General features: G+C 42.1%; 1 protein-coding gene across 1 annotated transcript in view; it reads left to right on the forward strand.

Annotated features, from left to right (window-relative positions):
• Positions 1–8,749, forward strand: part of LOC108719566 (zinc finger protein 208-like) — a 33,494-nt gene extending 24,745 nt beyond the window's left edge. The window contains 1 exon segment of the mRNA XM_041566833.1: positions 7,059–8,749. Coding sequence (XP_041422767.1) covers positions 7,059–8,441 — 1,383 coding nt within the window. The 3' untranslated portion in view covers positions 8,442–8,749.
• The last annotated feature ends 6,580 nt before the right edge of the window (positions 8,750–15,329 follow it).

A 15,329-nucleotide genomic window follows, 5' to 3' on the forward strand; every position in this document is an offset into this window, starting at 1 on the left:
TAGGGGTGCCTAACTTTTGGCACCCCCAAGTTAAAAGAAGACATCTCCTCCTTTAAGCAACAATTTGCAACAAATGGACATATTGCTAATTTATGGGCTCACCCATTAACCTGTCAATCACGTAGAAATAACATGTGACAAAATGTGACTAATCCTTCTGCAGGTGGAACAGCACAAAAGCAACTAATAAGGTAAGTTCTCTCTCTTAATCATTCTATTGCAATATGTTCATTTTATTTAAGCATCGTGTTCCCAAACTACAAATCTCACCTGCAATATTTCTCCTCGTGCACATTTAAAAGAGAATGAAGAATACAGATCACAGGGTCCTTTCCCTCTTGAAATAAACCCTATTCCAGTGAAAATAAGAAAAACATTACAAGTTTCAGGATATTAGAAACAGACTATATGGAATGTCTTTCAGATACGCCATAAAACTCCTAGTAGGCTATTTGCTCCCGTCATATAGATACTCTGCACCCCCAGCAGCTGGGCCCCATAACATTTGTTTATTTAACTACTGGGGCTGGACTTTTTGACATTTTTTCTGTGCTTGGGGCTAAATAGCAGCATTTGGGTTCTGTTGTGCTCACAGCAAGTTTGACACAAGTTGCTTTACTTTATAGTTACATTTACTCGGGGCGCTCGGCCAATGTGCAGCCTGAGGCAGCAGCGCCAGATACATTTCCAGGGGCGGCAAAAAGCCGATCCTGTACTTTTAAGAGCCGAATTTCCGGTTTCCGGCTTTACTAGTGCGGAGATTGCAGGTGTGCTCTCCGCACTAGTGTTCCTGCCTCGGATGCCTCCACTGCAGATGGTTAAGCCGGCGAGGGGGGCGGCATTTTGAGGAGCCGCCTCCTCAGGCGGCTTCTTCACCGAAATCGCCGCTAGATTTACCTCAGTTTGAGTTGGGTTTGGTAAGTTGCACCTAAATAGAAGCCCTCAGACCATGGGCATCAACAAATCGGGCCAAAGGAGGGCACTTGAACCCTTTAGAGTCTCTGACCTGAACTGAAGCTGTTTCAAGCCACTGTTTATAGATACAATCTCAGTGTCTAAGTCCCGGTATAACTGAACACCAATAGGGTAAGCTAGAATAATTCACCCAGCAGTCTAGCCAATCACCATGCAGCTGTACACGATTGGATAGACTGGAAGGATGCACTCTGCATCCTAGCCAATCCCTGTGCAGCTGTACCGGGACTTAGACTGAGGCTTGGAATAAGGAAATAGCACTAACGTTTATTGTCAGTGAAAGCTCCAGTTCTAATGTCTTGTGTATGTGTGTGTCTGCGTGTGTCTGCCATGTACATGCGTGTGCTTTACTTACTGTTTTACCCCTTGGTGAGTAATTCCCCCTATTCCCTGCACTGCTGTCTCTCCCCTGGGTGAGTAATTGTCCCTATTCCCTGCACTGCTGTCTCTCCCCTGGGTGAGTAATTGTCCCTATTCCCTGCACTGCTGTCTCTCCCCTGGGCTCCTGGGTGAGTAATTGTCCCTATTCCCTGCACTGCTGTCTCTCCCCTGGGCTCCTGGGTGAGTAATTGTCCCTATTCCCTGCACTCTACAACATACTAAAAGTTAACTCAAAGGGAACAACCCCTTTAATGCCAAATCACACAGTCGGTATAAATGCTCTGCATATAATTTCCAGCTGTTGTGCATGTGTTCCACAGTGTAACTCTGGAGCATTGGGGACCCACTGGAGCTGCAAAATGAAGGGCCCTCCTGACAGTCACTGGGGTCCCTTCCAAACTCCTGACATGCGCATGCCTGAAAGCCATTGTGCAAAAGATACAACACACGCATGTGTGAGCACCACCGCACTGCAGCAGCTCATCACCAATTGTGGGCCCAGTCCAACCCTGGATGTGATTGACACAAGTCTGTGTGTATCTCTGTAATAAATCAACAGTCCCTTGTATGTGCTGGAAACTAAGCTGCATGAATCCATATTGGAGGCAAAACAATCCCTATTCACTTTTATTTAAATATCTTTTTTTGAAGACCTAATGTATGGAGACCCAAATTATGGAAATATCCCAGAAACTCTACAGTATTGTGGATAATAGATCTATACCTGTGCCAGTAAAACAGTTAACTTTTATATATATTTTTGCATGAACGTAACTTTTACACACTGTAAAAGAGGATTCAGGAGCTTTTCATAGTTTAACTCTTTGCCTGCCAAGTATGTATCTCCACCTCCCAACTGTCCCGCATTACGCGGGACAGTCCTGATTTTGCCTGCCTGTCCCGCCGTCCCGCATAGTGGCTAAAGATGTCCCGCGACCTGCCCAATGGTCTCTACCGTACTTCCTGGTTGTGACCAGTCCGAAGTCTCGCGAGAGCTGCGCATATGCTGCAGCCCAGCCGGCGCCGCCATCTTTATTTTACTGACGCGGGTCATGCTGCAGCCACAACACGCTCCAGACAGCCACACTCTCTCACAACAGGCCCTTCTCCTCTGAGCAGTAGGGGCTGGCTGAGAGATGAGAACGGGCAGGCAGGCAGAGCGCATAGGAGAAAGGAATGCGGGGCTGGCTGAGATCAGAGGAGAAGGCGGGGGCGGAGAGCAGAGTCAAGCATGGACATGGAACGAAGGGAGGGTGAGATATTGAACAGCAAGCACGTCGGACACAGAAGGTAGGGCTAAGCAAGACGGACACAAAAGGGGGGCTGACAGCAACAAACAGTGACACAGAAGGGGGGCTGACAGTAACAAACAGTGACACAGAAGGGGGGCTGACAGTAACAAACAGGGACACAGAAGGGGGGCTGACAGCAACAAGCACTGAGGGGAAGGGAGGGCTGAGCAGCAAACATGGAGGGAAAGGGAGTGTGTTTAAACTTTCATAAGCAGCCAAATTTTGTAAACTTAATATGGTAATTAGGAGGTGTGGTCAAAAAATGGGCGTGGCCAAAAACAATTTTGTCCCTCTCTCTTATTCTGAAATGTTGGGAGGGAGGTATGTATCTCATATGTGCTGCCAGGCAAGTGCTCTAAGTGCCAAGAATGGACTTTAGGACCGCACGGAGAAGGAAGATTTCTGACCTCAGCACCCGCCCACTCACTTCCTGCTGTGTGTTCTCTGCAGATCCCGGACCTTCAATGCTACGACGGATTCCCCTGCACACGGAAATGGTAGGTGGCCTCTCTTTTGTACATTTACACTCACACGTTTTAATAAAGTTTGCTTTTTTCTGCTTTTCTTGCTTTTTCTTCTTCTGCACACTCTTGCAAACATTTACATGCACACACATTTACATGCACACACATTTACACATGATTTAGAGCTGTACACACCTGCAAACACAAGCACACACTTAAACACTTTTTGTTTTCTAGTTCTTCATTTTTATCATTTTGCCTCTTGTTTTTCCCCTAAAAACTGTTGATTTCACCGTGTGATTATTGGCTCAGGTATTTGATCACTAACCACGCTGTTAGCTCAGTTACAGTAGAACCTCGATTTTACGTTTCTCAAGGGACCGTGGGAAAAAACATAACATCCAGGAAAATTTAAAATAAGTGACACATAAATGTGCAGGACTTTTTTTTATTTGAAACAGAATTACTTTACGGGGTTATTTCACATGCTTTCACCAAATTCTTGTGTCTTTCCCTCGCTTGCTCATTCTCCAACAAAGTTGTCGCTTCCTTTTGCTACTTTTACAAACTTTTGCCTCAGTCCCTAACTCCTCCATTAGCTCTACTTGCCTTTCCACAGCCTTTAACACAGCTGCTGCTCTAGTCCTCCTGTCCACTTTCTTCTCAAACAAAGGTTACCTCTCCGGATTACTTCTAAAACTTGCATCCTGCCTGCCCCCTCCCTTCTTCTCAAGCACAACCTACTGTTTCCCTTTGCCGCTCACAATCTTGTGCCCCAGTCCCTTACTTCTCCTTCAGCACTTCCTGCCTCTTTAAACTAAGTCTTGTGCCCCAGTCCCTTACTTCTCCTTCAGCACTTCCTGCCTCTTTAAACTAAGTCTTGTGCCCGGTCCCTTACTTCTCCTTCAGCACTTCCTGCCTCTTTAAACTAAGTCTTGTGCCCCAGTCCCTTACTTCTCTTTCAGCTCAGCACTTCCTGCCTCTTTAAACTAAGTCTTGTGCCCCAATCCCTTACTTCTCTTTCAGCACTTCCTGCCTCTTTAAACTAAGTCTTGTGCCCGGTCCCTTACTTCTCCTTCAGCACTTCCTGCCTCTTTAAACTAAGTCTTGTGCCCGGTCCCTTACTTCTCTTTCAGCACTTCCTGCCTCTTTAAACTAAGTCTTGTGCCCCAGTCCCTTACTTCTCCTTCAGCACTTCCTGCCTCTTTAAACTAAGTCTTGTGCCCCAGTCCCTTACTTCTCCTTCAGCACTTCCTGCCTCTTTAAACTAAGTCTTGTGCCCCAGTCCCTTACTTCTCCTTCAGCACTTCCTGCCTCTTTAAACTAAGTCTTGTGCCCGGTCCCTTACTTCTCCTTCAGCACTTCCTGCCTCTTTAAACTGAGTCTTGTGCCCCAGTCCCTTACTTCTCCGTCAGCACTTCCTGCCTCTTTAAACTAAGTCTTGTGCCCGGTCCCTTACTTCTCCTTCAGCACTTCCTGCCTCTTTAAACGAAGTCTTGTGCCCGGTCCCTTACTTCTCCTTCAGCAATTCCTGCCTCTTTAAACTAAGTCTTGTGCCCCAGTCCCTTACTTCTCCTTCAGCACTTCCTGCCTCTTTAAACTAAGTCTTGTGCCCCAGTCCCTTACTTCTCCTTCAGCACTTCCTGCCTCTTTAAACTAAGTCTTGTGCCCGGTCCCTTACTTCTCCTTCAGCACTTCCTGCCTCTTTAAACTAAGTCTTGTGCCCCAGTCCCTTACTTCTCTTTCAGCTCAGCACTTCCTGCCTCTTTAAACTAAGTCTTGTGCCCCAATCCCTTACTTCTCTTTCAGCACTTCCTGCCTCTTTAAACTAAGTCTTGTGCCCGGTCCCTTACTTCTCCTTCAGCACTTCCTGCCTCTTTAAACTAAGTCTTGTGCCCGGTCCCTTACTTCTCCTTCAGCACTTCCTGCCTCTTTAAACTAAGTTTTGTGCCCCAGTCCCTTACTTTTCCTTCAGCACTTCCTGCCTCTTTAAACGAAGTCTTGTGCCCCAGTCCCTTACTTCTCCTTCAGCACTTCCTGCCTCTTTAAACTAAGTCTTGTGCCCGGTCCCTTACTTCTCCTTCAGCACTTCCTGCCTCTTTAAACTAAGTCTTGTGCCCGGTCCCTTACTTCTCCTTCAGCACTTCCTGCCTCTTTAAACTAAGTCTTGTGCCCCAGTCCCTTACTTCTCCTTCAGCACTTCCTGCCTCTTTAAACGAAGTCTTGTGCCCGGTGTAGGGTGTTTTCCAATTGAAAGTAAGAAATTGGGTGAGGGCATTTTATCTTGGTACCTAATAGTATGTGAGAGAGAAGATACTGCCAGGTGGAAGTATTGAGGTGATTTTGTACATCACCAGTATCGCCAAATTTAGGACATTTTTACGGCTTGATGTTTTGAAGTAGAAAGACGTACATACCCAATTTGGATTCAGGGAAATGTCTACTTTTTGAAAATATATGGTTTTCTGGGGGTGAACATACTTTTTTCTATGTTTGCCTCTCACAAAATGCTGTAAATGTGTTGATTTTGCAGTACCTGAAATGATAGACCATGGGGGTGTCTTAATTTTGGTGCCCCTATATGCCACGTGCTTAGGTACATCTATACATATTGGACATGAAACTGTTCAGCAGACCCCAGGCTTTCATATTTAGGGTGTTTTATCTGGTACCTAATAGTATGTGGCAGATAAGATGCTGCAAGGTGGAAGTATTGAGGTCATCCAAAATTGCCACATTTAGGAAAAGTTTGAGGCTTGGTGCTTTGGAGTAGAAAGTCATGCATACCCAATTTGGATTCGAGGGAATGAGAACTTTCCGAAGATATATGTTGTATATATATATATTTACCAATTTTGGATTTGTCAGAATCTGTTCTTTCTAATAATGCGTAGTTTTCTAGGGTAATCCTACTGTTAGTGAAATGTTTGGCCTTGAAATCAAAAGTGGAACAGTGCTTTGGAGATTTGGCAGTGTACTGCTTGGAGTGTACTCAACTCTAACACAGACCAGAGTTCCAAATAAGTTAATAAACCCTTTTATCAAATTTAAATTCCACAATATTATTTATAATTCTGATATCATTTTACATACTTTTATCCTCTTTATGCATATACCTGTATTTGGCTGTTTGTCTTGTTTCCTATATATGTCTCTGTTTTTCTTTTATTAGGTTGTTGCTTGATGATAAGAGACCTCAATATAAACTGGCTGAGTGTGTGAAGGCCACAAGGGGACAACAGAGTGAGGAAGAAGGTGTGAGGCTGGCACAGGCCAAACCCAGGCTGAGTAGGAGTGTGAGACAACTGCATGGAATGAGGATCACTGACTGAGCTCACAAGTCTTTGTTTTGTCACATGTGGATGTGGAAAAGGCTGGACATCTTCTTGTCATCTTCTGTACTTGTACTGGAAAGAAGACAGAAGAGAGGAGAATGGAGACACTAAGAAAACCTATTGCCAGTGAGGAGTATGGGCAGGACTTTAGTATGGAGCCCTATCCGGAGTGTGCAGGATGCTGGAAAAGCCCTCACCAGAATACTAACATGGGAGTAAGAAATGTCCCTTGTACAGACTGTGGGAAAACACTGTCTTCTGGAAAAAAACATGGAATACTCACAGGAGAAAAATCATACACTTGTACAGAATGCGGCAAAGGCTTTATTAAGAAATCTAGACTTGTAACTCATATGAAAATACACACAGGGGAGACACATTTCATCTGTACAGAATGTGGCAAAGGATTCTCTCAAAAGGGCAACCTTCAAACTCATATGAAAATACACACCGGGGAGAAACCATTCACTTGTACAGAATGTGGGAACAACTTTGCACAGAAGATCACCCTGTTACGTCACCTGACAATACACACAGGGGAGAAACCATTCACTTGTACAGAATGTGGGAAATGCTTTACTTTTAAAGATAATCTTGTTCTACACATGAAAATACACACAGGAGAGAAACCATTCTCTTGTACAGAATGTGGGAAACACTTTGCACACAAGGGTCACCTTGTATCTCATATGAAAATACACACCGGAGAAAAACTATTCTCTTGTACAGAATGTGGGAAAAACTTTGCACACAAGAGTCACCTTGTATCTCATATGAAAATACACACAGAGGAGAAACCATTCTCTTGTACAGAATGTGGGAAAAACTTTGCACAGAAGACCACCCTCTTACGTCACATGACAATACACACAGGGGAAAAATGTTTCACTTGTACAGAATGTGGGAAAGGTTTTGCTTTAAAAGGTAACCTTCTACTACACATGAAAATACACACAGGGGAGAAACCATTTTCATGTACAGAATGTGGGAAACATTTTGCCCAGAAGAACAGCCTCTTATCTCACCTGAAAATACACACAGGGGAGAAACCATTCACTTGTACAGGATGTGGGAAACAGTTTGCTCACAAGGGCCACCTTATAACACATATGAAAATACACACAGGGGAGAAACCATTCTCTTGTACAGAATGTGAAAAACAGTTTGCACAGAAGGGTCTCCTTGTATCTCATATGAAAATACACACAGGGGAGAAACCATTCTCTTGTACAGAATGTGAAAGACAGTTTGCACACAAGAGTTACCTTGTATCTCATATGAAAATACACACAGGGGAGAAACCATTCTCTTGTACAGAATGTGGGAAACATTTTGCCCAGAAGTACAGCCTCTTACGTCACCTGAAAATACACACAGGGGAGAAACCGCTCTCTTGTACAGAATGTGGGAAACAGTTTGCACACAAGGGCTACCTTACAACACATATGAAAATACACACAGGGGAGAAACCATTCTCTTGTATAGAATGTGGGAAACAGTTTGCCCAGAAGAGCAGCCTCTTATGTCACCTGAAAATACACACAGGGGAGAAACCATTCACTTGTACAGAATGTGGGAAACAGTTTACACACAAGGGTCACCTTGTAACACATATGAAAATACACACAGGGGAGAAACCATGCTCTTGTACAGAATGTGGGAAACAGTTTGCACACAAGGGCCACCTTAGAGCACATATGAAAATACACACAGGGGAGAAACCATTCTCTTGTACAGAATGTGGGAAACAGTTTACACACAAGGGTCACCTTGTATCACATGTGAATATACACACAGGGGAGAAACCATTCTCTTGCACAGAATGTGGGAAAAAATTTGCGCAGAAGTACAGCCTCTTGCGTCACCTGAAAATACACACAGAGGAGAAACCATTCACTTGTGCAGAATGTGGCAAAGATTTCTCTCAAATGATAAACCTCACATCTCATATGAAAATGCACACAGAAGAGAAACCATTCTGCTGTACAAACTGAGGGAAAAACTTTGCACAGAAGATCAACCTCTTACGTCACCTGATAATACACACAGGGGAGAAACCATTCACTTGTACAGAATGTGGATAAAAAATGCCACAGAAGACCCACTTTAAAAGACACACAGGTGAATAATAATTCATTTGTGTAGACAGAAGCTTTTATAACAAGATCAATCCCGGAGTCACTTGGATAAACACACAAGGGAGAATAATTTTACTTGCACAGAATATGGAGAATGACATTTATATTGTACAGTGAATTATTTGCAGTGTAAACAGTGTAGAAATAAAAACATCTTGTCAGAATCCCTTTAACCACTGTGTTTTTATCTGTGCTTGGTGCTAAATAGCAGCATTTGGGTGCGATTGTGCTACGCAATATGTTGGCGCTATATAAATACATGTTAATAATAATAATTGTGTTTACAGAAAGTTTGACACAAGTTGCTTTACTTTAGTTAGATTTTCGTCAGTTTGAGGTGGGTGGGGTTTGGTTAGTTGCACCTAAATAGAAGCCCTTGGACTTGCTCTTGTGTGAAGCCTTTGACGTGGCTTTTGGCCTTCCTCTGAATAAGAAGTCCGACTAGGCGGGCGTGCGGTCCTAGCGCCCACCTTCCCAGCGCGCCGGCGAAAAAACGCCGGTGCAGCTGCTGTAGTTGAACGGGGACGCGAACGTCCCCCATAATGCGGCTGGGCGGCATGCCGCCCCTATTTTTTGCCGCCCTAGGCCCGGGCCTATCCGGCCTTGCCGCAAATCCGGGCCTGTATATGGGGGGAGGCAGCTGCTCTGTCACGGGAATGTGACCAGATACATTTGTCCCTTTAGAATAAGACCTTAAAATAGGGTATAAAATAACATACAGCATGTGTTTATAAATATATATATTTGAAATAAACATAGGCCGATTTTGGCTAGGGGAGGTGAAGCCTCCCCAAACCTGTCTGACACTTTTAGAAGTGTAACGTAAAAAAAACAGAGGAAAAAAAAACATATAAAACCCAAGTTTTCCCTGAACTTTGCCGAATGTGTGGTGAGCAGCGGGGGAGGAGTATGAAGGGTCAGTGTATTTTCTGTCACAGTAGGCAGACATCTTGCTTCATTCAGACAAACTTGCATGCTTATTGGTTTCCCCTGAGAGTTTAAGTCCCGGTACTACTTCTGAGGAATTCGATTGGCTTGAAGGCTATATTTGAGCCTCCCTCCAACCAATCCAATTCCTGCACCGGGACTTAGAAGACTTTGAGGGCAAAACCATCAACATGGAGAGGAGAGATCTGGTATTTGTGTTAGATCTAGAACTGACACAGAGGTAATCAGCCCTCCACCCCACTGAACTGTTAGTGCCATAAATAATGCTTTGGTAATCTTGTTTATAAAACCACTTTTTTCTGCTTCTTCTCCCTAAACACAACCTTTATTTAGACGCATCTGTCAGCGCCGATGTGGCTCGTGGCTTGTGGCTCTCCCACCATACCAGCAAAGTGCAGGGCCGCTACTCTCATTGTATAATATGACTGTGGTGATTATATTTCCTATTTCTCTCATGGTATAATGTGCTGGAGATGATTAAGTCTCTGCCCTTCAGTGAGCGCTGCCATATCAGTAATTGCCTTACACTATACAAATGGTTGGACAACAAAATACCCCACACAAATATTTTTCCAGAATTAGAATCACAGTACAGTTATTCCAGTACAGGTATGAGTAAATCAGAGGCTATTTATTGGATTCAGCCCTCCCTTGTACTTTGGCACAGTCCCCACTGAAGTCAGTGGGACCTGTGAGTGGTTATTGGGTTTATAATTATTATATAAATCCCTGTATAAGTGAGTCTGTGTAAGGTCAACTGTAGCCTCCCTAAACAAAAAAAGTCACCCTCTCTACCTATGGAAACAAATATAGAGAGCAGAGCTTGAATGCAGATCCACACTGGGCGATCACATGAATGGGAAGATGTATTTGGGTAAACCAACACTTTTAATGTTTTTATTAAAGATTTCAAACAGAAAGGCAGCCTGATATTTTATATTAAAGGACACCTATCACAGCCAAAATAAAACCTATATTAACAATCTGACCAGTACAACATAAACACGTTTAATCAAACGGCATATATAGTTTTTTGAAAAAAACTGCATGTTTTAAAAAATCCCTTACTTTGTCAAATGGGTTCTTTCCCTGAGGGAGACCATACTGAGACTATAACAGAGACTATAATATGCAAATTTCAGGAGCATGCTCAGATTGTAACACTGCTTTGAGTATTGTACCCAGAATGCCTTCTTTAAGTAAACTCCTCCACTAGAAGTATCAGGAGATTTCCCTATCTTGTCCCCTGCTGGTGATGTTATTATGCAAATGAAGGGCATACAGTAACTTCCAGCAGGTGGCAGCACCACTGAACAGCAGCTAACACACAGGTTTTTGACTGATTTGAAAATAGCTTAGAAGGGTTGATTAGCAACAAGTTATTTCAACTGAGCATGTGCGAGATTTCAGAGCTGCAGTTGGCTGGGAAGATATAGGTAGGAGGAGCCAGTGAAATCAAAGATGGCTGCTTCAGCTAGAACTGCAGTGGAGATAGGGGAGATCTTGCAGAAGGAATAGTGAGCTGATCATTTACATTATACAAACAATTCTAACTGTTTTAAAAATCAGATTTCTTGAACTTTCACATAGTTTATTTACTGAGGAAATTATTTTAGTTATGATTGGTGCCCTTTAATTAACCCTTCCTCAAGAACCCTCTTGAGAAAGAGCAAAGCATGAAACACATTTTATAACATGTTTAACATTTTAAAGGGCAAGGGAAGTTTAAAATTGAGTCGGTTGCATTGTAACAGGATTGTTAAAGGAGACATATCGGATAAATAAAACCCATCCTAATTTTTTCGGTAATAATGCATACTATATGGTGTTGGCTTTACTTTTGGCCAAAAAATAATATTATTTTTTAAAAGGCCCCTTTATTGGAGCTCCCCATAGTCCTGGCAGAGTTTTAAATGAGGGATGGGCGTGTCCTAACAGTCCCTGCACAGTACAGCACAGTAGGAGGGGGACGGTCAATCACACAAACAAAGTCCAAAGTAGCTGTAGCACACAATTCAGTTTTGTCAATGCAAAAAGTGACTTTTATTGGCTCATTGCAAACTTCAAAAACATGGCAACGTTTCGAGCCGCACAGGGCCCTTTCTCAAGCCTAAAATTACATTCAAAGTGCTGTGTTAAATAGACAATTGTCTTCTATATTTTGCCAAAAATTCACAAGGACCCTGAAAATCCACCAGGACGACCTATTGTAGCAGGCACAGATTCAGTTTTATGTCCATTGGCCATTTTTTTGGATAAAATACTACAACCCCTGGTACAAGATACTAAATCTTATGTGAAAGATACTACACACCTTTTGAATATATTGGAACAAATTACATTACCTAATGACAACATTCTATTAGTCAGTTTAGATGTATCTAGTCTGTACACCTCTATTAACCATGAGTCAGGGATTGCAGCGGTTAATTTCTTTTTGAACAAAACAGACTATTCATGTAAACAAAAAAAGTTTTTTCTGGATTTGTTGGAGATAGTATTGCATCAAAATTACTTCCTCTTTAAGACAATTTTTATATACAGCAGAGGGGGACAGCCATGGGGATTAATGTAGCCCCCGCTTACGCTAACTTATTTATGGCCCATGTGGAAGAATCTAATGTTTACAATAATCCTCTCTTTAAATCCCACTGTATCCTATATATTCGATATATATTGATGATTTGCTACTACTATGGGATGGGGATAGTGAGAGTCTTATGACCTTCTATCAATCTTTGAATAATATAGAGGAGACCCTCAAATTCACAATTAATTATGATTTGACATATATTAATTTTTTGGATGTTAAAATAACAAAAGATGCCAATCATCTCAAGTCTCGTTTATACAGAAAAATAACTGATAAGAATAATCTATTACACTATGATAGTTTCCATCCAAACTCTCTTAAAAATTCTCTTCCCATATCGCAATTTACGCGAGTTAAAAGGATAGTGAGTGATCCAGGGGAATGTGATAACTCTTTAAATGACATGATGTCACGATTTGACAAACGTGGGTACCCTCGAAAAACATTAACTAATTGTTTAGATCAAGTCCAACAATACAATAGACAAGCTTTATTAACTAAGAAACAGGATAGACGAGATGATAATAAGAGACTTGTATTTGTTAGCCGTTATAATACAGCTAGCAGACAGATTGGCACGATCATTCACAAACATTGGCATATTTTACAGTCTTGTCTTCCAGAAGTTCAAAGTTTCAACCTACCACCAATGTTGGCCTACAAAAGGGCTAAAAATCTAAGGGATCGGCTGGTTAAAGCTGATGTGGGCAGTCGGAAGCCCCAAAGGGGACCTTTTCTACAAAATCCTAAATTTGGCACCTTTCCCTGCCTCCACTGCTGTCAGTGTAATTCAGTAATAAAAGGGAGCACATTCCATCATCCACACTCTGGCAAACAATACAATATCAAACATTACTTTACGTGTGAATCGTCCTTTGTGGTGTATTTATTAAAGTGCCCTTGCGGGCTATTATATGTGGGGGAAACAACACAGAAAATTAAGGATCGTATATCTAAGCACAAATCAACGATTCGTACAGGACAATCTGCCCTACCTGTACCCGCACATTTTCAAAAATCTGGCCACACAGTGAGTCAATTAAAATATCAGGTTATTGACACAGTCCCAATACCCAGAAGGGGAGGTAATAGATTGCTGGCTTTACATAAACTAGAGATGCAGTGGATTCATAGACTAGACACAGTGTGGCCACGGGGTCTAAATAAGGACTATACACCAGCAATGTTTATATACCAGTAGGTATGCAGACTTCTTTGTATATAATTGTATCTTATTGAATTTATCTATATTTATGATTACTAAAGATATTTTTTCTTTTAAGGCCACTGAACAGAGAACAATCTGAAGACCAGTACCAGCACATGATCTACATACCCCGAAATACTTTGAAAGAATGGGTATTTGATGCGGTAGAGGTACTAACCTTGAGTCTCAGATTGCTGTATTTTTAACAAAAAACTTTTTTCAAAAAAATTTTTTCAAATTTTTTCAAATTTTGTTTAAAAAAAAATTCTCAGATTTTGTAAGAAACCTGTTTTAAAAAATGTATAATTGCACTGTCTATTTTCACTGATATTTTAATGTTTTATGAAGATACATGAATTTGCACAAGGTGTCTGTATGATGGACGTTTTCTTAATATTTTTATATACCTTAGAGATAAAAGTGGAATACATTGGATCTACAAATGTTTAACAAATGTGGATGCAGTTTAACAAATTGTTAATTGGATAATTTCCTGGTCCCTCCCACTTGGTTGTCACACTACCTCCCTTCAATTGTCTATTTAACACAGCACTTTGAATGTAATTTTAGGCTTGAGAAAGGGCCCTGTGCGGCTCGAAACGTTGCCATGTTTTTGAAGTTTGCAATGAGCCAATAAAAGTCACTTTTTGCATTGACAAAACTGAATTGTGTGCTACAGCTACTTTGGACTTTGTTGCAATATTACTGGCTCTTCGCAGGGGGCCTTGTATGCTGTTTAGCACCAGATACCTGAAAAGGTGGATGGAGTAACAGGTGAGCGCTCTAATTTTTTGTGTGGAATCACACAAACAAAGACAGGCTTCAGTTCCCTATCTGTTCAGCCTAGCTGCTGATTGGTTCCTGTCCTACAGTGCAGTGAGCTGAATGCTGCCGCCTCCCCTGCACAGCCTGGGAAAGGAGGCAGCAGCAAGTGGAACAGAGGGCGGGACTTATGGGGATTTTGCAGAAATTTACAATAAAGTAACCAGAAACACAACTTTTTAAGGCACATTCCTTCTATATCTAAATGAGAATGCACTGGTACATTCTGTTTTTTACATACAATGTCTCCTTTAAACTATGTTTAAAACACTCACTGTTTCCCCTAACTTGCTTCCCTCCCCTCCGAATGATCAAGTCATCAATGGCTCCCTGTTGCATTACAGTGATGTCCCTGCATTCCCAACATTTACAACCTGAAGGATAACCCTCCCACAACTACACCCTCAGAGGCGGACATAAGTACATTCTTAGACCATCTACAACTACCAGGTCTACCAAGCACAGCAACTTCTACCCTAACCTGCAAATAACCACAGAGGAAGTCCTGAATGCGATAAGGAACATGCCTAAAAACAAAGCCCCAGGTCCAGACGGATACACCAACAGGTACTACAAAACCTTTGCAACTTTACTATCCCTATATCTTACAAGAGCCTTAAATACAGCGCCTACTACAGGGAAGTTTCCTCAAGAAATGCTGAAATCACATATTTTGACAATACTTAGCCAGGGAAAGATAGCACAAAGTGCCCAAATTGCCGCCCTGTATCTTTACTAAATGGTGACCTAAAAATATATGCATCAATATTAGTATTTAATTAGCAATGACCAAACAGGGTTTGTAAAAGGCCGCCAACTACACGACAACACAAGACGGCTTATCACCTTGATACCGCAGCTACACAAGGAAAACACATCATCTTTTGTATTAGCATTGGGTGCTGAAAAAGCTTTCGATCTGGTAAATTGGACATATCTTAGACTGGTGCTAGAATCATTCAAATTCCCTACATCACTATTAACTACTATTATGGCCCTCTATTCCGACCTGACTACCATGTAAATGTGAACGGTTTCTTGTCAAATCCATTTTCCCTTACAAATGGGACCAGGCAGGGGTGCCCACTTTCGCCTCTTATGTACATTCTGAGTATAGAGCCACTAGTTCTTTTGTTTGGCTGCTGGGGGGGAAAAGGGAGGCGGGTGATATCAC

Source organism: Xenopus laevis, chromosome 6L (assembly GCF_017654675.1).
Source record: "Xenopus laevis strain J_2021 chromosome 6L, Xenopus_laevis_v10.1, whole genome shotgun sequence".
Classification (NCBI taxonomy): Eukaryota; Metazoa; Chordata; class Amphibia; order Anura; family Pipidae; genus Xenopus; species Xenopus laevis.